Source organism: Aspergillus uvarum (genome assembly GCF_003184745.1).
Source record: "Aspergillus uvarum CBS 121591 unplaced genomic scaffold BO82scaffold_1, whole genome shotgun sequence".
Classification (NCBI taxonomy): Eukaryota; Fungi; Ascomycota; class Eurotiomycetes; order Eurotiales; family Aspergillaceae; genus Aspergillus; species Aspergillus uvarum.
Window position 1 is genome coordinate 656,352 of NW_020291298.1, and position 22,333 is coordinate 678,684.

The following is a 22,333-nucleotide window of genomic DNA, read 5'->3' on the forward strand; positions in this document are numbered from 1 at the left end:
TTTTTTTCTTAACTATATTTGATATCTATACTTTTCTTTCTATTATTGATCAGCCACCCCGTTGCCCTAAATTGGTAACAGCTCAGATTCAATTATTCATCGATCAGTGCCCGGACTTTCCCCAACTTGCTTTCCTTGCTGTCGGTCTAATACGTGCCTGTTCCTTCCATTGCCTTCGAGACCCCCTAGGCTCGGGTACCGCCTCCGCGTTCGATAATACTTTAACCTCTTGCCAAGCTGTGGTAGACAGGCTGCAACCCACAGTTCTCTCTTTTCGATCTCATAAGAAATTCCGTGCATCTTGTGAGATTCACGATGTCGGCGTATCCCGTTGCCTACAATGGCACGGGTGCAACGGGCGGTGATTCCCTGACGGAAGACCTCAACATTTATTACAGTGTAAGCTCCTTAGGCGCTTGGTGCTCAGCTTTTGCTAACTGTTCTCAGTCTGGGGACATTGCTTGGGTGATCACCTCCACTGCCCTGGTGCTGTTGATGATTCCGGGTGTCGGGTATGGGACCATTCCTAGTGTGAAAGATAATGAGTCGAGAGCTAACCCTACCAGCTTCTTCTATTCCGGTCTTGCTCGACGCAAGTCAGCCCTGTCGCTGATTTGGCTCTCGATAATGTCGGTCGGGGTGGTATCTTTCCAATGGTTCTTCTGGGGGTATTCGCTAGCCTTCTCCCACACAGCTGGAAGTTATATTGGGGATTTGCAGAACTTCGGTATGAAGGGTGTCCTGGGAGCTCCTTCCGTGGGTAGCACTAAAGTACCGGATCTTCTGTTCGCTGTCTTTCAGGGAATGTTCGCAGCTATTACGTGAGTATGCCTTTGCTGGATCCATGATAAGGCTGCATATCTGACAGGATGACACCAGGGTGGCCCTTGCAGTCGGTGCCGTCGCTGAGCGCGGCCGCATGCTTCCTTGCATGGTCTTCAGCTTTGTCTGGACCACTATCATCTACGATCCCCTCGCCTGCTGGACATGGAACGCGTCCGGTTGGGTGTTCAAGCTAGGAGGTCTCGACTTCGCCGGTGGTACTCCTGTCCACATTGCCTCCGGCTCTGCCGCTCTTGCCTATTCTCTCATGCTCGGAAAGCGTCGTGGCCATGGAACGCACGAGCTCAACTACCGCCCTCACAATGTCACCCATGTTGTCATCGGCACGGTCTTCCTCTGGGTTGGATGGTTCGGTTTCAATGCAGGCTCCGCTCTGGCTGCCAACCTGCGTGCCGTGATGGCTGCCGTTGTCACCAACCTTGCTGCATCGGTGGGTGGTGTCACCTGGTGTCTTATGGACTACCGACTTGAGAGGAAATGGTCTATGGTTGGATTCTGTTCCGGTGCCATTGCCGGTTTGGTCGCCATCACTCCAGGATCCGGCTTCGTCACACCTTGGGCGGCCTTCATCTTCGGCGTGGTCGGTGCTATTGCCTGCAACTATGCCACCAAGCTGAAATATGTGATCCAAATCGATGACAGCTTGGACATCTTCGCTGTCCACGGTATCGGTGGTCTTGTTGGAAACCTTTTGACAGGAATCTTTGCCGCGTATGTCTCTGTCTTTTGTCTCTGCTGCAAGCACTCCACTAACAGTATACTAGTGACTACATTGCTCATCTTGATGGCTCCACCGTCATTGACGGGGGGTGGATCAACCACAATTACGTCCAACTCGGCTACCAGCTCGCCGACTCTGTCTCCGGCATGGCCTACTCTTTCTTCGGCAGCTGCATCATTCTCTTCCTGATCAACTTGATCCCTGGCCTCCACCTGCGCATCTCCGAGGAAGATGAGATCCTGGGTACCGATGACGCCGAGATCGGTGAATTTGCCGTATGTCTTCCTAATAGTCGAGCCCTTCTATCATAATGAGCAAAGAACTAACTCTGGGGAAAACAGTACGACTATGTCGAAATCACCCGCGACGTCATTGCCGGCACCAGCCCCGAGCACGCCGAGAGCTCCTCCAAGCGCAGCATCACTCCCGCTGGCAACGAGGAGTCGGTAGAACTGAAGGCGTAAATGGTGACTGGGCCATTTACCTCTCAAACCGGGTTCAACCATCACTCCACCTAATTTCTTTCCTTTATTCGTCACTATATCCCATTTTCTTTTCTTTTCCTCATGTCTACCACTTTGATTCCCCATCTTTAACTGTACATATGTATATACTTTTCTTTTCTTGGTTCTATTCCCCCTTTCAAGGCTTCCTCTATCTGACTTACCTAATGTGACTGGCTATCGGTTCATTATTTTTGGAGGAAAATAATCGATTGAAGAAATGAATCCAAAACCATACAATCTTCCATCCCAATCCCTCACTCTCCCATGAACAAAGCTGCAATTGCCCTGATGTTCTTCCTGTACGAAAAGCCTCATACCTCTTCATGTCCCTGTTTCAACCATCTGAGATAGATGGGCTACAGCAAAAAAGCGATGTCTTTCCATAGCTGAGACGCAGAATTATACTACACTATTACTCCCTCTTGGTGCATCCCTGGACATTATACTGTACACCCGGCAGTAGTACTTAGGTGCTTTCCAACGTGAACAACCCCCCCCTTCCCCCCCTTCTCCTCCCACAACTTCCGGAATAATCGAAACACAACCCAAATAAGAAGCCGCGCCTCCCTCCCGCGCCCGAAAGAACCCCATTCACCTGATCCGATTATAAGTGTCACCTGAGTAGCACTGGGCCGGGGAAGGGAGGGGGGGGGGGGGGGGGGGCGCCCCGCGAATCTACATTACAAAAATATATTTTTATCGCATGGACCTCGCTTAAAAGAGCTGTAGGGAGGGCGGACAGGTGAATTGTTTAGGATAGCACCGTGCTGTACGGTACCTGCATCCAGTCAGCAAGAAGCTAGTCTGAAAGCTCCGTCCGGCTACGGTAGGAACCCAACGCAGCGCTCCGCTTAGCGCCGGCAACAATAGCAGCGTCCTGGTTGGTGGGCGGGCTTGAAGTATTGGTTGATTGATGCTTCGGCTTGTTAGCCGAAGGTAAGTCACGTGACATATACTCACTGTAGTCTGTACCGCTTCACACCCTGTGGGTGAAGTATTAAGTCCTGAACAAGCCACTCTGTGCCAAAGCACAGTGTGTTTTCTCATTCCTCCCACTCAGGTCTCAATAGACGTCACTAGGTGGTCCTACACAGTTTCAAGCCCGGGCGCTATCACCCGCAGAAAAACCATAGGCGAGCAGAAGCGGCTCACATACGCTGCATACCAAGCAATAAATCATAAATTGCTTCGAACTATGTGCTATGGATTTGGATGGTTTCAGGCTTCCATTGGCCTAGGTAATAGAAAAAAGAACAGGAAGGGGAAAATCAAAGGCGCTCAAACGAAATAGTTCACCGACAATGGCCGGTACAACGAGCCAACGTCCTTTGAGAATGTAAGCTTATCAAGGGTATTAAAGAGCGCGTCCAGCTTTGCGTCATTCTTGACGGCCAAAAGTTTACTCCTGCTCATCAAGGATCTCCTCCTCGGGGCTGGAACAGAGTTAGTGACAATTTTTTTCCTGCGCGACATTCGGGAGAACTTACTATTCCTCTTCGCCCTCGGAAATGGAGGCGTCCTGGTACTGCTGGTACTCGGAGACGAGATCGTTCATGTTGCTCTCAGCCTCAGTGAACTCCATCTCGTCCATACCCTCACCAGTGTACCAGTGCAAGAAAGCCTTGCGACGGAACATGGCAGTGAACTGATCACCCACACGCTTGAAGAGCTCCTGGATCGAGGTGGAGTTACCAATAAAGGTAGAGGACATCTTAAGGCCACGGGGAGGGATAGAGCAGAGAGCAGTCTGGATGTTGTTGGGGATCCACTCGACGAAGTAGGTCTGGTTCTTGCTCTGGATGTTGCGCATCTGATCCTCAACCTCCTTCATGGAAACACGTCCACGGCTAGATTTAGTCAGTACGAAAGTCACAACGCAATAGGATACGGGCAGCGTACAAGATGGCGGAGCAAGTGAGGTAGCGGCCGTTGCGGAAGTCCGAAGCAGCCATCATGTTCTTGGGGTCGAACATCTGCTGGGTCAACTCAGGAACGGAGACGGCGCGGAAAGAGTGGGCGCCACGGCTGGTCAGAGGAGCGAAGCCGACCATGAAGAAGTGGAGACGAGGGAAAGGAACCATGTTGACAGCCAGCTTGCGGAGGTCGGAGTTAAGCTGACCAGGGAAACGAAGACAGGTGGTTACACCGGACATGACAGCGGAGACCAGGTGGTTCAGGTCACCGTAGGAGGGGTTGGAGAGCTTGAGGGTACGCATGCAGATGTCGTACAGAGCCTACAGCAATCATCCGGTCAGTTTATGTGCCTCTTCACCCATACCGGCCGTGTCACCCATAGAGGCCATATCTTCCAGAACATACCTCGTTATCGATACAGAAGGTCTCATCGGAGTGCTCAACAAGCTGGTGAACGGAGAGGGTGGCGTTGTACGGCTCCACAACGGTGTCGGAGACCTTAGGCGAGGGAACAACGGAGAAAGTGGCCATCATACGGTCGGGGAACTCCTCACGGATCTTGGAGATCAAGAGAGTACCCATACCGGCACCGGTACCACCACCGAGGGAGTGAGTGATCTGGAAACCCTGGAGGCAGTCGCAGCCCTCAGCCTCGCGACGGACGACATCGACAACCTGGTCGACAAGCTCGGCACCCTCGGTGTAGTGACCCTTAGCCCAGTTGTTACCAGCGCCAGATTGACCAAAGACGAAATTGTCGGGGCGGAACAGTTGGCCGAAAGGACCGGCACGGACGGCGTCCATGGTACCGGGCTCGAGGTCGACGAGGACGGCACGGGGGACATACTTGTTGCCGCTAGCCTGGTGAAGGAGTCAGGAAGCCGATGCGGGAAAGCCGGAGGAAAGGAGTCGAGGACGAACCTCGTTGAAGTAGACGTTCATGCGCTCCAGCTGGAGGTCGGAGGAGCCATTGTAACTGTCCTTTCCATTAATATCCTTCACCATCTTCCGCGACCCGCTGTTCCTGCCGCCTGGGAAGTCTGTACTTACACACCGGCGCCGTCGAGGCCGTGCTCACCAGAGATGGTCTGCCTGGAAGACTGTTAGCTCAATTGGACACAGAGAAGCTTTGACAGCAATGTTCTTGACTCTGAGTGAGAGTCCTCAGAGCATGTCAAGTCTCCGTTCACTCAAGTAGAGACATACCAGAAAGCGGCACCAATTTGGTTACCCTGTCACCAGCACCCATGTTTTAGTCCACTGCATAAATAAACCGAACCACAAAGGTTGTGTCCCAGCACGGGTTCACTTACACACTGACCGGTCTGGAGGTGAACCTGTTGGGTGAAAAGCGACTAGGTTAGCCGCATAATCCTGATATTAAACAACTGGTGGGGGCGCATCAGGGGAGTGAAGTCTAAACGACGACGCGTCTCCCGTGGAGGACAACAACGGAGGGGGTAGAACACATACAATTTCGCGCATTGTGAAAGGTAATTGAAGTTGATGAGGGAAAAAAAGTGGGTTGATAGCTGTCGGAGAAGAATGGAGGAATGTAGGGATTAGGTGGAGGAGACTGGGGAAGACAGTCGAAGAGGATGAGGAAGGGAGAAAGTGAACGAGGAATTGGGTTAGTTTGAAGTGTTTGGATAGAGAAGGAGAGCGGTGAAGGGGGCGGGGGGTGGTGGGGGGGGATTGTTTAGGGGCTTGCGTGGTGAGTTAGTGGTGCAGTAGCAGTGGACAGTTACCTGAGTAGCCCCCCGATCAACAACAAAAAAGTCAACAGTGAACACAGACGGGACTCGGAACCGTGGCTTGATTGTTTTCTTCCGGCAGACCAAATATTAAGGGGAAAATCCCAATGAGGAAAGTACTCAGCCCGATCAGGTCTGGTGTGCCAGCCACACCAGTTGGCCGGCACGGGATTCGTGGGAAGGGCTGAATGTATGCCTGAGAATTCGGGCAAGCAACCAACACACGCGAACCGAACTTTGATCTACTCAGCCTCTGGTCCATGGCATGGCATGTGTTTTTGTTGTGGATTTGGTCCTTCTTTGTTTCCCGGCTGCAGGAGATCATCACTTCTTTGAATTCTCTTTTGCTATAGTACACATGTTCTTCATTAAGGTTGAATATGACTATGGGAAACACAGTCCCTTGCCCACCTAGTTGAGCAAATTGCCCGTTGGTGGATATAGATCTGCTTGCTATCCATGATACCTGAAAATAAATGCCTCTCATATCGCTGCTGCTGCTCTCATTTGGCAGTATTCTCCACCGTGCGAGAGCTTTCCAACCACGTGCCAAATTCATCCAAGCGCTGCTCTTCCTCCGAATCTTCGGCATCCAACCCTTTCTCGGCCAAATCCTCCAGCGCTGCCCGCTTCTCATTGGTCTTCTTAAACTTCTCTTTCCCATCGGAGATATATGCTTCCACTCGCGTGCCAGCAAAATAGCGCCCATCCATCATCTGGACGACATGAACCGTCAGCATGTACCATTTGAAGGGAGTAAATATCATGCGGATGCAACCCACCTGAACACAGTTGCGAGCCGCCTCCGGATCCTGGAAGCGGACGCTTACAATCCCCTCCGGCTCCTTATCGTAGAGAACAACATTCGTAATCTCACCGAGCTTCGAGCATTCGTCACGAATATCTTCCTTGATGTCGAGTATAGCGGCAGGGTCCTCCTGAGACCGCGAGTCAGTTTTTGCATGAAGATCATTGCAGCACTAGAGCGGAATCCGTACATCTAATTCTTTCAAAGTGAACATATGTTTCAGAATAACAATCTTCTCGAAGCGAGAGCTTGTATCTGGAAGAGCCGACGGATCGTCATCGTCCCAATCGGCAAGTTTACTACCAGTCGACAGATCAGCATCATCATCATCATCGACAACCTCTCCCACCATTTCTGGAGCTTACTTGTTCAGTTTCTGCGTCCGCTGGATGATCTTCCGCTTATCGCGCATGCTCGTCTTCGTCGGGGCCTCCTGCTGGCTCTTGAAGGAGAAATCCGCTGCCTGCACGCGCATCGCCCCCTGCGGGCCCGTCACGCCCAGCCGGAAGTCCGAGTCGTCCAGCATCTGAATGGCCAGGTTGACCGACTCCGGCCGGAAGTAGACGACGAGCGCCTCGCCCTTGAACTTCCCGTCGTCGTCGTTGTACATTTTGATGCGCGGGCGCCCGCTGTCGATCTCCTCCGCAATCACGCCGCACTTGGAGAAGAGGTCGCGGATCTCGTCGAAGGTGGCATCGAGGGGGATTGACGTCACGAAGACGGCCGTGTTGACGCGCTGTTTCTTCGGTTTCTGTGCATTGCCCTGCAGAGATAGGGAAAAAACCCCGAGCTTGCTTAGCTTTTTCTTTTTTCTGGCCTTGTAACCCCGTAGACAACAAAGCTTGACAGACAGGAGTGAGTGCAAACTGACCTCTTCACCGTTGCCCTGCTGCTTGCGCTTCTTCTTCAATTGCGACGCCGTCACCTGTTCATCTTCATCCACCCCGTGTACTTTGTAGGCTTCTTGCTGTTTCTGCAGCAAGTCATCGTCGACCTGGAGAGAGCAACACCCGCCACCACCCAAGCGAAAGATCAGTTTTCACGAACCAACCAGATTTCCCAAGCACGGGGCGAAAAAAGAAGCCCTGTTCCGGGCTTGTTTTCACACCGATGCGAACCCAGTTTCCCCATCGATGCATAGAAGTCCTCCAGATCGCCCATTACGAAGCGAGGGGAGCAACAAGAACAGAGGGAGGAGGGGAAGGACTTTCAACAGCCCGGTAGACACAGAGCAGGTGCCCACCAAGGCCGAAGAGAGAGAGAGAGAGAGAGAGAGAGAGAGCGCGCTACACACCGTCGGGATCCACCGCTTCAGAGCGGTATCGTATTCATACTCCTGTCCGTCGTCGGTTTCGAGGATGAACTTGTCGTCAAGCTTCGAGAACGAGATGCGCGGGTCGCTGTCGAATTCGGAGGGGTCTTGCGGGAAATTGGCGAATGGCGCCGGGTTCGAGGCGGCGTCGTTCGAGGAGGGTGACGCCATTTAGCTGCTGTGTGCTGAGGCCAGCGTTCCGCAATGCGATTGTAGGTGACTAATATGCGGCAGCTTATCGATTCATTTAGGCCGGGCGTGTAGTTGTATGAAAAGATGCCATGCAAGAATTAATTTGATGGGGTTGGGTTGGATGAGATCACCGATTGTCCCCGTCGGCTTTTGCGGGGAGATGCTTGCTGGGTTTATGTAATCTTCTTCGAAGCTTCCGTGACGATCAAGCGGAAGCGGGAAGCTTTGGTTTGGGTCCAGCCTTGGCTTGGCCGGGTCACGTCTGCAGAAGAATGCTTCTGTCCAATTGTCCGCTGCTACAGATTCGGTTCTTATATCTTGAATAGCAGTATGGCCAGGTAAAAGCTTCTATCAGAGGCACTCGTTTGTACGTCACAGCCCCTGGTTATGCCGTTAGCTCAAGGCACTCCCAAAGTATGTCTCGACTACGGAGGGACTCCAGAAACCGTCTAGAATCCCTATGTATTCTACAAGACCGACCCACTTACTAGCCAAAGGACATAGTCAATGTAGACACTTCACCTCAAATAGAAGATCTCCCAAGAAAACATCTTTCCTCCTCTAAACCCCGCAGGAGAACCACCCGTTACAAACCCTCAAGATCTGACAAAACACAAGCGAATGTGCTAGCAACCCTCGATTTGAAATCGAAAATATAGTGGTAGCTTACAAATGGCATTGCGCTTAGCCCATACCAAGCCCCCATCTATACCAAGTTTACAATGTATAAATGGAGACCAGAATCTGTACATACAATCAATAGAGATTCTTCAAGCTCATCATCCTCTTCAGCGATCTTCTAAGCGTATCACTCAACAAAGATTTCCATTAATAATAATGTCTACCTCGCGAGCAAACATCGTCTTCGGCGCCGGCCTCGTCAACGACAGCAGCAAGCTCAACACGGCAGAAAAGACTACCGAGGTCCTCCAAGTTCTGAAGCGCCACAACATCACACAAATCGATACGGCGCAGATCTACGGCCGCAGCGAAGAACTCCTCGGCCAGGCCAGCGCCGCAGCCCAGGCCTTCGACATCGACACCAAGCACGGCGGGGGGTTTCGGCCGGGACGCTCATCGCGCGAGGCAGTCATTGCAGATGCAGAGGAGAGCTTAAGGAAGTTGAAGACCGATTCGGTATGCACCTCCACTCCCCAAGCATTTCTCCTTTCACTCCACCTATCGAGATAAGCAAAGCTTACCCAGAACCCCAGATCAACATCTTCTACATCCACGCACCGGACCGCAGCGCCCCGATCGAGCCCACTCTCGCGGGCATCAACGACCTCTACCACGCCGGCAAGATCAAGCATTTCGGCCTGTCGAACTTCACCGCGGCGGAGACCAAAGAGGTCCTTCGCCTCTGTCAGGAACACGATTACGTGCACCCGACCGTGTACCAGGGGAACTATAACGCCATCTCACGCCTCATCGAGACGGACCTCTTCCCCTTGCTGCGGGAGCACGGCATCCGGTTCTACGCGTACAGCCCCATCGCCGGCGGGTTCCTGACCAAGACGAGCGAGCAGCTCCGGAATGCGAGCGGGGCCAACGGCCGGTGGGACCCGGACTTGGGGTTCGGAAAGGTGTATCGTGGTCTGTATATGAAGCCGGAGATGTTGAAGGTTCTTGACACTTGGAACGAGGTCGCGGAGAAGGCGGGAATCCCCAAGGCAGAGTTGGCGTACCGATGGGTGGCGTATCATTCGGGGTTGAGCGGAGATCTTGGTGATGCGATCATTGCGGGAGCGAGTGGTGTCGAGCAATTGGATCAGACTCTGACGGCGTTGGAGAAGGGGCCCCTCGAGAATGAGGTCGTGAAGCAAATCGAAGCGATATGGGAGGTTGCGAAGGAGTTTGCGGTCTTGGATAATTTCAACTCGCGCTAGGGAGTCGTGAAGTTGTTGTTGGTTTCAAGTTCATACATAGCATGGGTTGTAAAGTATAACATTTTTGTCTTTTTTGATACTGAGTGTTAGATATTCAAGATGTTCGATATGTGTCACAGTCGCCTGGAAGCTCAAATCAATCAATCAGGCCGAACACCGTCGATTCTAGATCCGTAGTCAAACCTTCAGGAGGTCAGTTCTTTCACTGCTAGGGTATCTTAGATAAAAGGACACTGTCCTCTCCGCGAAGACCTCAACTCCTTTGTAATCTGCTGCAGCTCTTTCCGACCCTTTCCTTCGAAATACTTCGGGCCTACATCAGGGACGTAGTACCCCTGTGGATAATACTTCTTCCCTTCATCACCAGGCAAAGGCCGGCCAAAAGCCCAGGTCAACCAGGCGACTGGACCCCAGCGGTTCCGCAACGTCGGTTTGGCGTAATAAGGCGCCGCATCCCATTCCGTCGAGAAGATGCGACCATGCTCGTCCGCATCCGTGAAAGTCTTATACCGCAAAATATATGGTCGGGGAAGCGCGAGGTGGCGCATCGCAAACCGGCGCACGGCCAGTAAACCCGCAAAGACCCGAGCATATGCTGTCGGAGGCGGGTCGTACCTGATAGTAACGTTAGTCTAACCGGCCAGCGACGTTACTCAGATGATGTCGCGAGTCTTGAGGTAGCACAAGGGCACCCCTGGGGGGCGAAATTGAAAACCCACATCATAGCTCGTCGCAGACGATCGTCCATCATGTAAGACACAAACTTCAAGCCAAGATGCTTGAACGCCTCCGGGACCATATACAGCAGCACCTCCGTGGTCTGGTCGGCCGTTTCTCGGTTCTTGACATGGGGTACCATGCACTTCGCTTCGTAGGCATCAGCCCAGGCCATTGCCTCCTCCAACCAATGCAGGCCGTCCTTGAACCCCGTCTTGCCGGATGGCAGGGCATCGTAGCTGATATTAAGATTATCGCCAACGCTCTTCCAGAAGGTCCCAATGGCACATCTCTCTACGTCCGTCGCGCTTCGCCATTCGTACTTGTCCAGGAATCGGACGGGCTGCACGGCGAAAAGCGCTAGCGTGTACAGCATGTCATCCGAGAGGATCTTGCCCGAGGCACGATACCCACTGTGAATCCAGCGGGTGCGCGCAATGGCGAGACGAGCACGTTGCGACGAGGGCGCATTGCCCATAAACTCCTGGACCAAGACAACGGTATCAGCGTAGCGCTTGAGGGATGTCTCCGGTTTCGAGAACTGCGCCGTTCCTGCGAGAAGTTTGGAGATGGTTGGGACGCCGTAAGTCTGGATCGCCGTCAGTGATCTGAGATGGCATAGAATACCGAAAACAAAAAGGACACTAACGCGGAATAGTGCGAACTGGAGGGACTTCAGGTAAAAGAAAGGAAACTCCTGCTCTAGCATGGTCTTCTGAATCGCCCATGCGTCATCGTCAGTCATTCGAGCGAAGGACTCGCGCGTAGGATAGTTGTATCTCTTGTGCACCCATTTCACCAAGCGGAACCGTAGAAGGTTCACCAAAGTGACATACGAAGTTATGGCGAGAATGAAGTATGTCATATAAGGATGGGACGAGGCGCGTGAAGAGAACAGCGACGGCCCCCTCCGCTCGGGAAAGTGCTCCGTGACGTTCGCCATTGGCTATTAGTGGTGGATTTTGTGTCTCTGCTCGATGACACTTGACAGAGGCTTCGTGCACTGGTATTTATGGAAATGTTATGGAAGTCTATGATAAACTTGTGGGGACTCCGCACAGGCTCCGGGGGAAGATAGATTAGCGGGTACCGTGGCGGATAAGTACCGATGGGAGTTCCATGGATATTCCGGGTCACGGGTCTGGGGGAAGAGTAATTGTAGGCAGGTGAGTGGCTGCCCTGGGGGCCTGGGGCTGCATCTTCAGTCTCCGCATCTGCCGCCAGATCAAGGCGGTGAGCTTTCTTCATACTGCGAATCCTCCACCTGCGTCGTGGTTAGATACTCCAATTGCCTCCATATATCCCTCCCATCCGGCGAAAGCAAGCTACTTTGTCTTGAAGCGAAGCTATCATAACAGTCCAAGCGTTGAGCCACAGACGGCCTTCCTTATCGGCCTGAAAGAAACCTGATGCATGGACGATGCTGATGTGCGCTGCACCGACATAGAGTAGCTCATCTCGACTACTAGCATTGTACAACTGAAACAGGAGCTTAGAACATATAGAGCCCCTGCTTCAGGTGGACAAATACAATAGAGCATGACAAATGACGAGGTTGAATTTTGAGCTCAGGGCAGACTATTGAGAGGTCGACCTTTCCAAGAACAATGGTCGAGAAAGCACCCGGCTAGAAATTGAAAAGCAAGGATACAAATCCTTCAGACCGAGGATGCATCCTCGGAACATTTACTCACAGTACAGACAGGGCTTGGCGAGTCCACATCAGTATGTACAGGTTGTTCAGCCTGACGCGGCATACATATCCGAGGTCCCCCAGCTGGCCTCACGCGGTCAGCCAACCGTTTGAATGTAGGCGATACTCGGAGAAATACGTCAAAGGGCCCATGTGAGACTTTGAGAAAGAGAGAGAGAGAGAATCATGAGCTCACCTTCCATACCTCCCGATTTGCGTTTCATGATCAAGCGACAAAAAAGCCCACCTTTCCGTCTGCTGTTACCCCACGATTGGCCAAATCGATGATCTTCCACGCGATAGTGAAAACATCCCCTCCCCCAAAAAAGCAAACAGGTTTGTTGCTTTTCCTGGATCACGGTGTAATGGTCCCTTCCCCTTACATGGTTGGAGCATTCCTCTGGAATGTGTAGTAGAGCTTAAAATGGCAATATCAACAATGGTATGTGGTCCGCCTCCAGCCACATGACTTTCTCCGTTACGGAAAACCACACCACTTTCGACCTATGAGATCAGAAAGCAAGAAAGAGGATGGTGACATTTGCACGCAATGGCAATGCGTAGAAAGGGGCTCAGAGGGTCCCTTTCTCTGGGGTTTGATTCTTCTTTGATGCTCTCATGGATACCTAACCCCTTCGTCCTCCTGAAGAGCATAGAGCTGGGGGGGGGGGGGGGGGGAGGGTGAGCGGTGTAACGCAACCTCTGGTGAGACTAAGGAGGGCAAAGACAGGGCCCTAGCTAGCGGGAGGGTTGTGGAATGTCGATAGAGAAAGTAGCGCGGACGTGGTTGCACGACCAAGGACAAAGGGTGATGTCAGTCTAGTAACCTGCCCGGGAAAAAAAAAGAGGTGAAGTTGCACCCGCCTGCTGTGTCTGCCGTTGATCCTGCTTCTGATTGTGATTTGTCTCCGAGGATCACATATATACTGGGGTTGGTTCCTGGTTGTACTTGTACCCGGCTTATTGTTGCGGGAAAAAAGAAAGCGAAAAGGAAAGCTGCACGAAGACGGCATCCCCTTCGCACCAGAGAAGCAATTCCCCCGAGCCCACCTCAATGGAACCCGAGATCGAAAAGCAGGGAGCATGTTCCTCTCTGCAGACGAGTGTGACAGTGACACATGAAGAGTCCGGAGCCGAAAGACCCCTCCCGGATAAACGCGAGTCGAAATATCAACGATGGACGAGGAGCATCAAAGGGCTGGAGACCCGCGGCATCGAGCCGATACCGCTGGAAGACCGAATGAAGAACACCAAGTTTACATCGTTCGAGATGTTCCTTACGTGGCTGAGCATGGGGATGGCCATGAATAACACGATCACCGGATCGCTAGGAACGCTGGTCATGAAGTTGAGCTTCACCGATTGTGCGCTGTGTGTGATATTCAGCACCCTCCTCGGGAGTCTGGCGATTGGATATATGAGTACCTGGGGTCCGCAAAGTGGGAATCGCACACTGGTATAATTTACCCCATGGGCGACATCAGAAACATTTGGATACTGCCCTGTTTGAAAAACCTCCCCAGCCATCAACCCAGATAACTGACGGCTCCTCTTCCTCCTAGATCGTGTCCCGGTTCTTCATGGGCTACTACCCCACCAAAGTATGCTGCGTATTGAACGTGCTCTCATGCCTGGGCACCGGGATGATGAGCGCGACGGTAGGCGGCCAGCTACTGTCCAGGCTATCGGGCGGAGGTCTCTCGGTGATCGTTGGAATCGTGATCGTGGCATTGGCGAGCTGGACGATGGCCACATTCGGGATGCAGATCTTCCAATACTATGAGAGGTATGAGGATCGACCATCCATGACATTCCGGAGAGCCCCGAGAACTGACATCGGAACCTCCCCAAGGTATGCATGGTTCCCACAGCTGATCGTCTTTTCGCTCCTCACCGGGTCCGCCGGCCCTCAGTTCGACTTCGAAAGCCCGTCGGTGGGCACAACCACGCAGATCAACGCGAAACGGCTGGCGTTCTTCTCGCTCTGTCTATCGATACCTCTGTCATGGGTGCCGGTCGCGGCCGACTATCACGTGTATTACTCGCCCGATATCAAGCGGTGGAAGATCTGGACGGTCACGACCATTGGCGCCAGCCTCGCGTTCACGGTGACCCTGCTTCTGGGTGCGGGTCTGGGCAGTGGGGTGGCACACAGTGCCCGGTGGAGGTCGATCTACGACGGGACCCCGGGAAGCCTACTAATGGCCGGGTACGATCGACTGGGTCCCATGGGGAGACTGTGCGCCGTGGTCAACGTCCTGACGATTGTCTCGAACAACGCGCCGGCTTCGTACTCGACGGGGATGAATTTTCAGATGCTGGGAAACGTCTGGCGCAAATTCCCACGCCCCGTCTACACCACCGCCAGCACGTTGGTGTACGCCTCGTGTGCCATCGGCGGTCGTGATTCTCTGTACGACATCTTCCGGAGCGTGATGCCGCTGATCGGATACTGGGCGATTATCTGGTTCACGATCGTGGTGCAAGAAGACCTCCTCTTCAATCGCGGCCGGGGCTATGACTGGGACGCGTGGAACGATCGATTAAGACTTCCCGTGGGCATTGCGGCCAGCATTGCTTTTCTCGTCGGGTGGATAGGAGCGATTGTTGGCATGGTATCTCACACTCTCTCCGCAGTCCATGTAAATTGGGATATTCGCTGATAATACGATTAGGATCAAGCTTATTTCACCGGTCCGGTGGCGGCAGCGATTGCGGAGGGATGCGATTTGGGGATTTGGCTGGGGATGGGCTTTACCGCCCTGGCTTTCCCGCCCTTGAGACTGCTGGAGATCAGGTTCATTGGTCGCTAACCACCTAGTGAGATGTGAGATACTTAGATGGCGGTGGATTGGTGGATGCTGGCTGGGGTGCTGCTATGTAAGCAAGTTTATATCTTTCTGTCGATTCCGGTGTGCATAGATTTTGGTGTCGAAAACCCTACAAAGACATACGAATGATGGCCTAAATATAGCGATTGTGATTTCAACATGAAAACCATGAGAATTGTGGTAGATCATCCATTGGATTCTCCCTCGCCCTGCTTGCAAGCAACAAAGATCAAGCAGGGCATATAGGCCTATCAGTGAGCAGCAAAAATACACTATGTACAAAGTAAGCTAAGCTAAGCTGTCTTTTAAAAAATAAAAACACAGACCCAATTGAAATAAATCTTGCCCTTTTTGTCGCTCAGGTCGCCGCCCATCCTAATGCGAGAGGAAGGAGTGTCTAACAAACAAACAAGCGAAGTGAAAAAAAAAAAAGTAAAAACAGCCAATCCCCCTATGAAAGCCACGTACGCCGAGACCGAGACACCTTTCCCTGGGATATGATTGGTATTGTGAAGACAACGATGCTATGACACAAACAGGTAAAGCAAGGCTAGAGGAACCTCTGCAAAATTACGCAAAATAAGTTCCAAGACTGGCGCAGCAAAGTTCGGCGTGGGCAAGACAACGAATTTCGAACGGAAATAGGGTTTGAGGAGGAGATAAGTATACACAGACGAGAGTAAACCGAGCGTGGAATCATTGCAGCGAAATAGGACAGCAGAATCTAGTATTGCACAGGTGATATAGCGTGGGACGCTCAGACATGGCTTTGACTGGACTGAGACTGACGCGACGTAGATCGTCGGCTGCGGCTGGATGGCGCACGCTCAGGCGGCACATGATCAAAATGGGGTAAAAGATCAGGGTTCTGGCTCGGAGGTGTCTTTGAGGCGCCCTTGAAGTTTCCCACGATTTGGTCATCCGCAGCAGTGTCCGGATGAATCTCGATGCCCTGCTGCTTATCTAAGCCTCCGTGAGGGCTGTCGGCCTGAATCCTGAAAGGCTCGCCATCTCCCTGCGTTCGTTCGATTGGAGACCAGCCTGCAATACTACCTGCCACAACACCAGCCATAGCAGCCGCCGGCCCGAATGCTGAATTGGAGCGAGACCGTGTGCGTCGTCTGGATCGTGATTCCGGAGTCGCTGGCATGGGCGGAGTGCTATCACTATTGTTCTCCACAGGTGTTCCAGGGATCGAGTTCTCCCGAGATCTGGAAGACCGTGATCCGCTTCGTGATCTGGGGAGAAGTTCTTCGGGGTGTTGCAGCTTGTGCTTCAAGTGCCGGAGACGGCCTCCGCGAACAGTCTTAAGGAACTTCAACTGGTCCCGGATCTCCTCTAGAGCAGGATTCCACTCAAAGCGGCGGTCCTCGTCAGAGACCCAAAGCTCAGGTCCCTTCTTGCGGTGCCAAAAGGTAGGGATAAGCCTGGCAATGAGAGCATCTGGTATCAAGCGGATGATCACACCTACTGGAAGGGAGATGACTCCCAAGACCAGAGACACGCCCCATTGAGGCCCATTGAGCCGCACAACCGAGAATGCTTGACCACCAACGAAGATAATGAGAATCTGTCCTCCGATGATAATCAACTGAATTCCAATGAACCACGCGTTTTTCAACATCCCTTCAAAGATATTAAGATTGTTATCGAGTCGACGAGAGTTCCACTGGTTGAAGATCTGCATCCAGACAAACGTGTTGAATACGACCGTTTGCATGTGCGAAGTGTCCTTCTCTGAATGGTAATGGAAGATCGAATTCCCGGAGAAGTTCAAGACAAGGGTGACGACCAATTGATAGATACTCTGTCCAATGATCATCTTCCACATGGTTGGAGTGATGAGAGGCGCGGACTTTGGCTCGGGTCTGCGGTCGAGTACATGAGGAGACGGCGGATCCGTTGCCAGAGCGAGAGCAGCGAAAGTGTCCATAATAAGATTGACCCAGAGAAGCTGCACCGCGGTCAAGACCGACTCTTCGTCACCGCTTGCGACAGCAGAGATGAAGGTAAGGAGGACCGCTGTCACGTTAACAGTAAGTTGAAACTAGTGACGATTAGCTTCTTTCTGCTATTATTTAACCTCGAACCAAGGGGATACTGTACCTGCAAGAACTTTTTGACAGCATCGTTGACAGTCCTACCCCAAGCCATAGCCTTGATGATGGATGTGAAATTGTCGTCCATCAGAATGATATCGGAAGCTTCCTTCGCAACCTCAGTGCCGGAAATTCCCATGGAGAAACCAACATCGGCGGTCTTAAGAGCCTGTGCATCATTGGTACCATCACCGGTCACAGCAACAGTTTCACCAAGCTTTTTAAGCTGAGCCACCAAGATCTTCTTGTCATCAGGACTCGACCGGGCTAGGACTTGCAAGCGAGGAATGATCTGGGTCATCTGTCGACTGCTCAATTGGCGAAATTTAGGCCCCTCGATGGCGATTCCTCCTGGCGTGAAGATACCGCACTCCTGAGCGATAGCCTTCGCAGTTGTGATGTTGTCACCAGTCACCATCCGCACGAAAACGCCCGCGCGTTGGCATTGGTGCACCGATTCTGTTACACCTGGGCGCAACGGGTCCTGGATACCGAAGACACCTAATATGACCATATCCTTGAAGACTGAATCAAAGACAGCGAGTGAGCGATCTTCTTCCTGGGTGGCTGCACCCCGCGGAGGCCACTGGTCGAAATCACGATAAACCAACCCAATAGTCCGCAATGAATGAGAGGCGTAGTGATCAATGAGTTTGTCCATAACAGACCGGTCCTCATCTGACATGGACACTTCGGTAAGATCTTTCCTCGCATCACTGACAATTTTGGTCGCACGAGCCACCAGAATTTCCGATGCACCCTTGACCAACATCCGATACTTCCCATTATCCATCTTGATGACCACGGCCATGCACTTACGTCCAGAATCGAAAGGCACCATTTGCACAAGAGTCGCGTTGTCACGTGCTTCGCTAACTGAGCCCATTCCTAGGTACGTCCGAGCGAATCCCAAGAGTGCTGTCTCAGTCTTAGAGCCGACGAAGGTTGCGGTACCATCCTGCTCTCCTTCGAATGCGGTCGAGTTGATCGCAATTGATTTGATCAGCAGGTCCTTGGCTGGGCCGGAAAGGCTGGAAGAGAATTCTGAGGGAGAGACGGTGGTTACCGGGTCCCGGCCTCGGTCATCGTCCGCACGGAGGGCCGGTCCTGAGGATTTGTCTCCAAAGCGGAGATTCTTACCCAGAGTGGCAGCGACAGCAGTCATCTTATTTTCTGTCAAGGTACCGGTCTTATCGGAGCAGATAGTGGTCGCGTTCCCCATGGTTTCACATGCTCTCAGCAATCGTACGAGATTGTTATCCTTGAGCATTCGAGTCGTAGCGAAGGCCAGCGCAAGAGTGACCGCGAGCGGCAAACCTTCCGGAACAGCAACAACAATCACAGTCACAGCAACAATGAAGATCTGCAGGAAAGCCTGACCCTTTTCGGAGGCACCTCCCATGTCTTTCAACTGTGCGAGGAATTTGATGAACAGAACAACGAATAGGAGCAAACCAGAGGCGAGACCAAGCTTCGCAATGTACTCGGCGAGTACATTCAACTTGGACTGCAGTGGAGTCGTTTGGCCCTCGTCTTGAAGCGACATCATTGTCTTTCCGTAGGTCGAATTGACACCAACCGCAGTAACCAGGAATGTTCCCACACCTTCGGAAACCTTTGCACCGGAAACGATGAACGGGTCATGTTTTGAGACGTTGTCGTGTTGCTCGATGGCGCGGTATACATCGTCGGCAGACATTTTCCGAAGAACATCTGACTCGCCGGTAGCGGAGGACTCGTCGCATTTGACATTGTGGCCTTCGATGAAGATCCCGTCTACCGGAATCATGTCACCGGGTTCTAGATGCATGACATCGCCGACGAGGACATCATGAACCGAGATCTCTGAGGTCTTTCCGGAGCGAATCACCTTGACTAGACGGTCATCCTTCTTCTTATTCAGCTTGACGAACTGACGTTCTTTTTGCCAGTCATTGGCAGCTCCCACAATAACGACAATCAGAATAGCCACAATGATTGCGACACCTTCTACCCATTGCACTCGGGCCTCTTTGCCGGTGGCTGTCACAGATTGGTAGATGCCCAGAGCAAGGGATATGATGGCAGCTATCGTCAGCAAGATTAGCACCTTGTCGTTATATGCGATCCAGGCCAACTCCCAGAAACTTTTGGCCTTCCTTTCCGGGAGTTTATTCGTCCCATAGATGCGGATCCGGTCCGTAAACGACCCGTCGGAAGGTTTCGCGGCGTTCGAACCTTCTGATGTGTGATGCTGAGGCGAGGGAGAAGAGGATTTGGGCGTGGCCTGGGTCGTCTGCGAAGCCGTGGCATCTTCAAAGCTCACAGCACCGTCCAGTTCGTTCTCGTCTAAGCTTAAGCCACTGCGAGCGTCGGTGCGCAGGCCTTTCTCAATTCCACGAAGCCCGCCAAGAGCATGCAGGGCTCCTAGGCTCTTCGGATTCAAAAGCTTGTTCAACTGGCCAGGCGAGAAGGCGAATTTGTTGTCTTCCACTTCGAACTCGGCTTCCCGGCCTGGGTCGGGCTTCAGGGCATCCTCGTCGTTCACAATCGTGTTCTGCGTCAAGTCGGTGTTGGACCCATGCGATGCGGTCGGTGCGTATGTATCTCCTCCGTACGAGCTGGACGATTGATTCGAGTCCTGCGACTCCAACGAATTCCCACGAGATCTTGTTCCCGGTACAGCCAGATAGTTCGAGTTGGACATGGAATCGGCCATCTTGGACGCAGGAGAAGAGAAGTTATGCGGCGACGTCGGTCGACTTTCGTAGTCTCTAGCTTCGGAGGAGGCAGCCGAGCGAAGGGAGGTAGGCGAGACTCCGCCGTTGTTCAGGAGGGCACTGGTGTCATGCGCATCGACATTGTCGGTTGAGATCTGGAGCGAAGGTTGCGGAGGGATGGGCAAGATTTGCACTGGCGGCCGAATCTGTTCGTTTGAGGGGGAGGTCACGGCCGATGTGTCAATGGTGATTGTCGGGGCCCGCTCCCGGCGCAGGGGAGTCGACCCCGACTGCCTGGGATCTTGGCCATCGGGTCCGGAGTCTGGCATGGTCGTCCAGGGGAGGATGCGACCGAGGACAGAGTGGGTCTTGGAAGTGTAAAGAACAAGGCAAGAATGGGCAGGGGATAATCGATTAGTGTTGGGTGGAATGCGATCCGGGTCGAGTGCTGCGGTATCATGTATTTCCGATGCCAGGCATTCAAGGGACGAATCTCATTCCACGGCGCAAAATGAGACAATTAAGCTCAAGAGTATTTCATGGGATCCAACGGTCGTATAGGAGATCCCATGTGGTCTAAGTGAAACGAAGTCTACCGATTGTCGCGCTGTAGCCGCAAGTCTGGTCCCGTCAGGTATCAACGTCCGCGTTTACCAAACCAGCAATGATTCAAAGTCACCGACTGTAGGCGCGCCCGAGATGATAGTCGAGTAAGCGATTGATGGGGCGGAGGGCAAAGGGAAAGAGGCGAAAGAGGGCCGTGAGTGCCGGAGGTTGACCAAATTGTCAGGAGCAGAGAGCCGGACCCCGTAATGTGTATCAGGAGCGCATTCGAGCGGGAAGATTCTAAAACGACGAATTCAACGCCCAGGCCGTGACAACTTGCTGGTAACCAGTGGGACTAAGTCAAAAGCGTCGTTATATCACTGCTTAGTCCAGGCTCGAATTCGATACGGTCTGGTCTGGAGTCTGAAGAGATGGGTGGGCTGGGATCAACACCAGGTAGCTCCGCGGGCACACCGGGGTAGGGGGGGGGGGGGGGGGAAAAGGGGGGGGGGGAGGGGGGAAAAAAAAAAAAAAAAAAAAAAAAAAAAAACGGGATGAAGGGGGAATGAGGAGGGATTGAAGAGAGAGATAGCGCGAACAGGAAATGAACAAATGATGGGATAATTAGGATTGGGTATAAACAGGGCGAACAAAGGCACCTGCTGGCAGAAATGGAAAAGAGGGACGAAGAAAGAGAGAGAGGGTGAAGGTGGAATTAGAAGGGGATCGATCCAGTCCCTCGGTCAATTACGTCTTTACTTTCTTTCTGGTCGGGGGGGATGAGGAAGGAGCAGCAGCAGAGCAGCAGCAGGAGGAGTTCAGCCAGCTTGGCTTGGTCGGTTGGTGGGTGTTATGCGTCTTGTAATTTAGATTAAGTTACCAGACCCATTACCACTAGTGCTCGGAAAGGCTCAAAAGAACCCTGCACTTGTTGTCCCCACAGCCAATCCCAGCTTCGACAAGGAAAGTGAGTCGCCGTCAGCCCCACCAGAAGGTCCACGGATTGGTCCAGATTTCAAGGCTCATCCATGAAACGGTCCGGTCATCTTCTTGTTTGCAGATACCATCAGTCGCAAGGGAAGTATACAATCTCGATGAAGATACTAGATATCTTATAGTGAGCATCAACAGCATCGCACAGTAAAATGATGGGAGCAGCAGCATGTTATCAGCTGGAACCACGAGAGTCCCAATCACGCCTTCTTGCCACTCCTTCAGTACCCAGGTTGACGCGCTTGGGCTACTAAGGTAACTAACGATTGTTGCAGAAGCTCCCACCCCGGCCGAGCTGTAACCTCACTCGTCGGTTCCAGTTTGCACTGCCTCACTCGACCTCCTCCCGTCATCGAAGTTTTTTTTTTTTTTCCTCTTCTGTCTCCCCTTTTTTTCCCTTTTCGTCCTTTCGGATTGATTATCTCATGCTATGATCATGGCTGGGTCGGTTTCTAGAACTTCGACTTACATTTTGCTTAATCGATTTAAAATTATTTGTTCAATGATGTGTGTCTGCTGTGGTCCATGTGCCCGTTACCAGTGAGGTTAACCTCATTATCACATATGCTTCTTGATGTGTAGTAAAAGGTAGTATTAGTTCAGCATTCATCCGAAACCACGGAATCATGCTCCATGATAAACGTCCATCGAGCGGAGTACATTTACGTACCTCTCTACACTGGTCTAGCTAGTCTAGCACTGTCAATGCTGGATGAGTCGTCCAGCAGGTCACCAGCCAGCTCAACCCGCTCCAATCCATCCTATCATAACACTCAGTAGCATCACCGCTAGGGTTGCCACCTCGCATTAGGCAAG

General features: G+C 52.4%; 7 protein-coding genes across 7 annotated transcripts; 3 read left to right on the top strand and 4 right to left on the bottom strand.

Annotated features, from left to right (window-relative positions):
• Nucleotides 1–12: 12 nt before the first annotated feature.
• BO82DRAFT_324629 (ammonium permease MEP2) lies at nt 13–2,393 on the top strand. The gene is made up of 6 exons (XM_025632833.1): nt 13–399; nt 448–512; nt 567–821; nt 880–1,554; nt 1,608–1,839; nt 1,906–2,393. The coding sequence occupies exons 1-6, from the start codon at nt 316–318 to the stop codon at nt 2,026–2,028; spliced, it is 1,434 nt and encodes a 477-aa protein (XP_025497401.1). The 5' UTR covers nt 13–315; the 3' UTR covers nt 2,029–2,393.
• Nucleotides 2,394–3,232: 839 nt separating this feature from the next.
• Nucleotides 3,233–5,655, bottom strand: BO82DRAFT_349726 (tubulin beta chain). Its single transcript, XM_025633942.1, has 9 exons — nt 5,458–5,655; nt 5,298–5,321; nt 5,191–5,216; nt 5,035–5,076; nt 4,906–4,960; nt 4,390–4,845; nt 3,970–4,304; nt 3,558–3,917; nt 3,233–3,503 (listed from the first exon to the last, which is right to left on the bottom strand). The coding sequence occupies exons 1-9, from the start codon at nt 5,467–5,469 to the stop codon at nt 3,470–3,472; spliced, it is 1,344 nt and encodes a 447-aa protein (XP_025497402.1). The 5' UTR covers nt 5,470–5,655; the 3' UTR covers nt 3,233–3,469.
• Nucleotides 5,656–6,044: 389 nt separating this feature from the next.
• BO82DRAFT_349727 (U2 snRNP complex subunit CUS2) lies at nt 6,045–8,302 on the bottom strand. Its single transcript, XM_025633943.1, has 6 exons — nt 7,841–8,302; nt 7,418–7,540; nt 6,912–7,309; nt 6,737–6,845; nt 6,521–6,676; nt 6,045–6,454 (listed from the first exon to the last, which is right to left on the bottom strand). Exons 1-6 carry the CDS (start codon nt 8,027–8,029, stop codon nt 6,242–6,244), a joined length of 1,188 nt encoding a protein of 395 aa, XP_025497403.1. The 5' UTR covers nt 8,030–8,302; the 3' UTR covers nt 6,045–6,241.
• Nucleotides 8,303–8,887: 585 nt separating this feature from the next.
• BO82DRAFT_388226 (aldo/keto reductase family protein) lies at nt 8,888–10,143 on the top strand (the record flags this gene model as incomplete). Its single annotated transcript, XM_025638368.1, has 2 exons — nt 8,888–9,187; nt 9,265–10,143. 2 exons carry the CDS (start codon nt 8,888–8,890, stop codon nt 9,937–9,939), a joined length of 975 nt encoding a protein of 324 aa, XP_025497404.1. The 3' UTR covers nt 9,940–10,143.
• BO82DRAFT_5350 (uncharacterized protein) lies at nt 9,886–11,730 on the bottom strand. Its single transcript, XM_025641304.1, has 3 exons — nt 11,306–11,730; nt 10,659–11,245; nt 9,886–10,554 (listed from the first exon to the last, which is right to left on the bottom strand). Exons 1-3 carry the CDS (start codon nt 11,597–11,599, stop codon nt 10,158–10,160), a joined length of 1,278 nt encoding a protein of 425 aa, XP_025497405.1. The 5' UTR covers nt 11,600–11,730; the 3' UTR covers nt 9,886–10,157.
• Nucleotides 11,731–13,103: 1,373 nt separating this feature from the next.
• BO82DRAFT_299394 (uncharacterized protein) lies at nt 13,104–15,219 on the top strand. The gene is made up of 4 exons (XM_025632019.1): nt 13,104–13,805; nt 13,912–14,135; nt 14,202–14,964; nt 15,025–15,219. The coding sequence occupies exons 1-4, from the start codon at nt 13,404–13,406 to the stop codon at nt 15,160–15,162; spliced, it is 1,527 nt and encodes a 508-aa protein (XP_025497406.1). The 5' UTR covers nt 13,104–13,403; the 3' UTR covers nt 15,163–15,219.
• A 278-nt stretch (nt 15,220–15,497) lies between these two features.
• On the bottom strand, nt 15,498–18,886 carry pmcA (putative P-type calcium ATPase). The gene is made up of 2 exons (XM_025633944.1): nt 17,287–18,886; nt 15,498–17,227 (listed from the first exon to the last, which is right to left on the bottom strand). The coding sequence occupies exons 1-2, from the start codon at nt 18,826–18,828 to the stop codon at nt 15,938–15,940; spliced, it is 2,832 nt and encodes a 943-aa protein (XP_025497407.1). The 5' UTR covers nt 18,829–18,886; the 3' UTR covers nt 15,498–15,937.
• Nucleotides 18,887–22,333: the final 3,447 nt, after the last annotated feature.

Coding starts and splice junctions, on each gene's coding strand:
- BO82DRAFT_324629 (XM_025632833.1), top strand. CDS start 316: ATGTCGGCGTATCCCGTTGCCTACAATGGCACGGGTGCAACGGGCGGT. Junction 822..879: donor GGAATGTTCGCAGCTATTAC/GTGAGTATGCCT, acceptor GGATGACACCAG/GGTGGCCCTTGCAGTCGGTG. Junction 1,555..1,607: donor TTGACAGGAATCTTTGCCGC/GTATGTCTCTGT, acceptor ACAGTATACTAG/TGACTACATTGCTCATCTTG.
- BO82DRAFT_349726 (XM_025633942.1), bottom strand. Junction 5,077..5,190: donor CAAATTGGTGCCGCTTTCTG/GTATGTCTCTAC, acceptor ACAGTCTTCCAG/GCAGACCATCTCTGGTGAGC. Junction 4,305..4,389: donor CCTTCTGTATCGATAACGAG/GTATGTTCTGGA, acceptor TGATTGCTGTAG/GCTCTGTACGACATCTGCAT.
- BO82DRAFT_349727 (XM_025633943.1), bottom strand. CDS start 8,029: ATGGCGTCACCCTCCTCGAACGACGCCGCCTCGAACCCGGCGCCATTC. Junction 7,310..7,417: donor AGCAGGGCAACGGTGAAGAG/GTCAGTTTGCAC, acceptor CTATCTCTGCAG/GGCAATGCACAGAAACCGAA. Junction 6,455..6,520: donor CGGCTCGCAACTGTGTTCAG/GTGGGTTGCATC, acceptor CATGTCGTCCAG/ATGATGGATGGGCGCTATTT.
- BO82DRAFT_5350 (XM_025641304.1), bottom strand. CDS start 11,599: ATGGCGAACGTCACGGAGCACTTTCCCGAGCGGAGGGGGCCGTCGCTG. Junction 11,246..11,305: donor TCCAGTTCGCACTATTCCGC/GTTAGTGTCCTT, acceptor ACGGCGATCCAG/ACTTACGGCGTCCCAACCAT. Junction 10,555..10,658: donor CGTCTGCGACGAGCTATGAT/GTGGGTTTTCAA, acceptor CGTTACTATCAG/GTACGACCCGCCTCCGACAG.
- BO82DRAFT_299394 (XM_025632019.1), top strand. CDS start 13,404: ATGGAACCCGAGATCGAAAAGCAGGGAGCATGTTCCTCTCTGCAGACG. Junction 13,806..13,911: donor AAAGTGGGAATCGCACACTG/GTATAATTTACC, acceptor TCTTCCTCCTAG/ATCGTGTCCCGGTTCTTCAT. Junction 14,136..14,201: donor ATCTTCCAATACTATGAGAG/GTATGAGGATCG, acceptor AACCTCCCCAAG/GTATGCATGGTTCCCACAGC.
- pmcA (XM_025633944.1), bottom strand. CDS start 18,828: ATGATGTCGCTTCAAGACGAGGGCCAAACGACTCCACTGCAGTCCAAG. Junction 17,228..17,286: donor CTGTCAAAAAGTTCTTGCAG/GTACAGTATCCC, acceptor AATCGTCACTAG/TTTCAACTTACTGTTAACGT.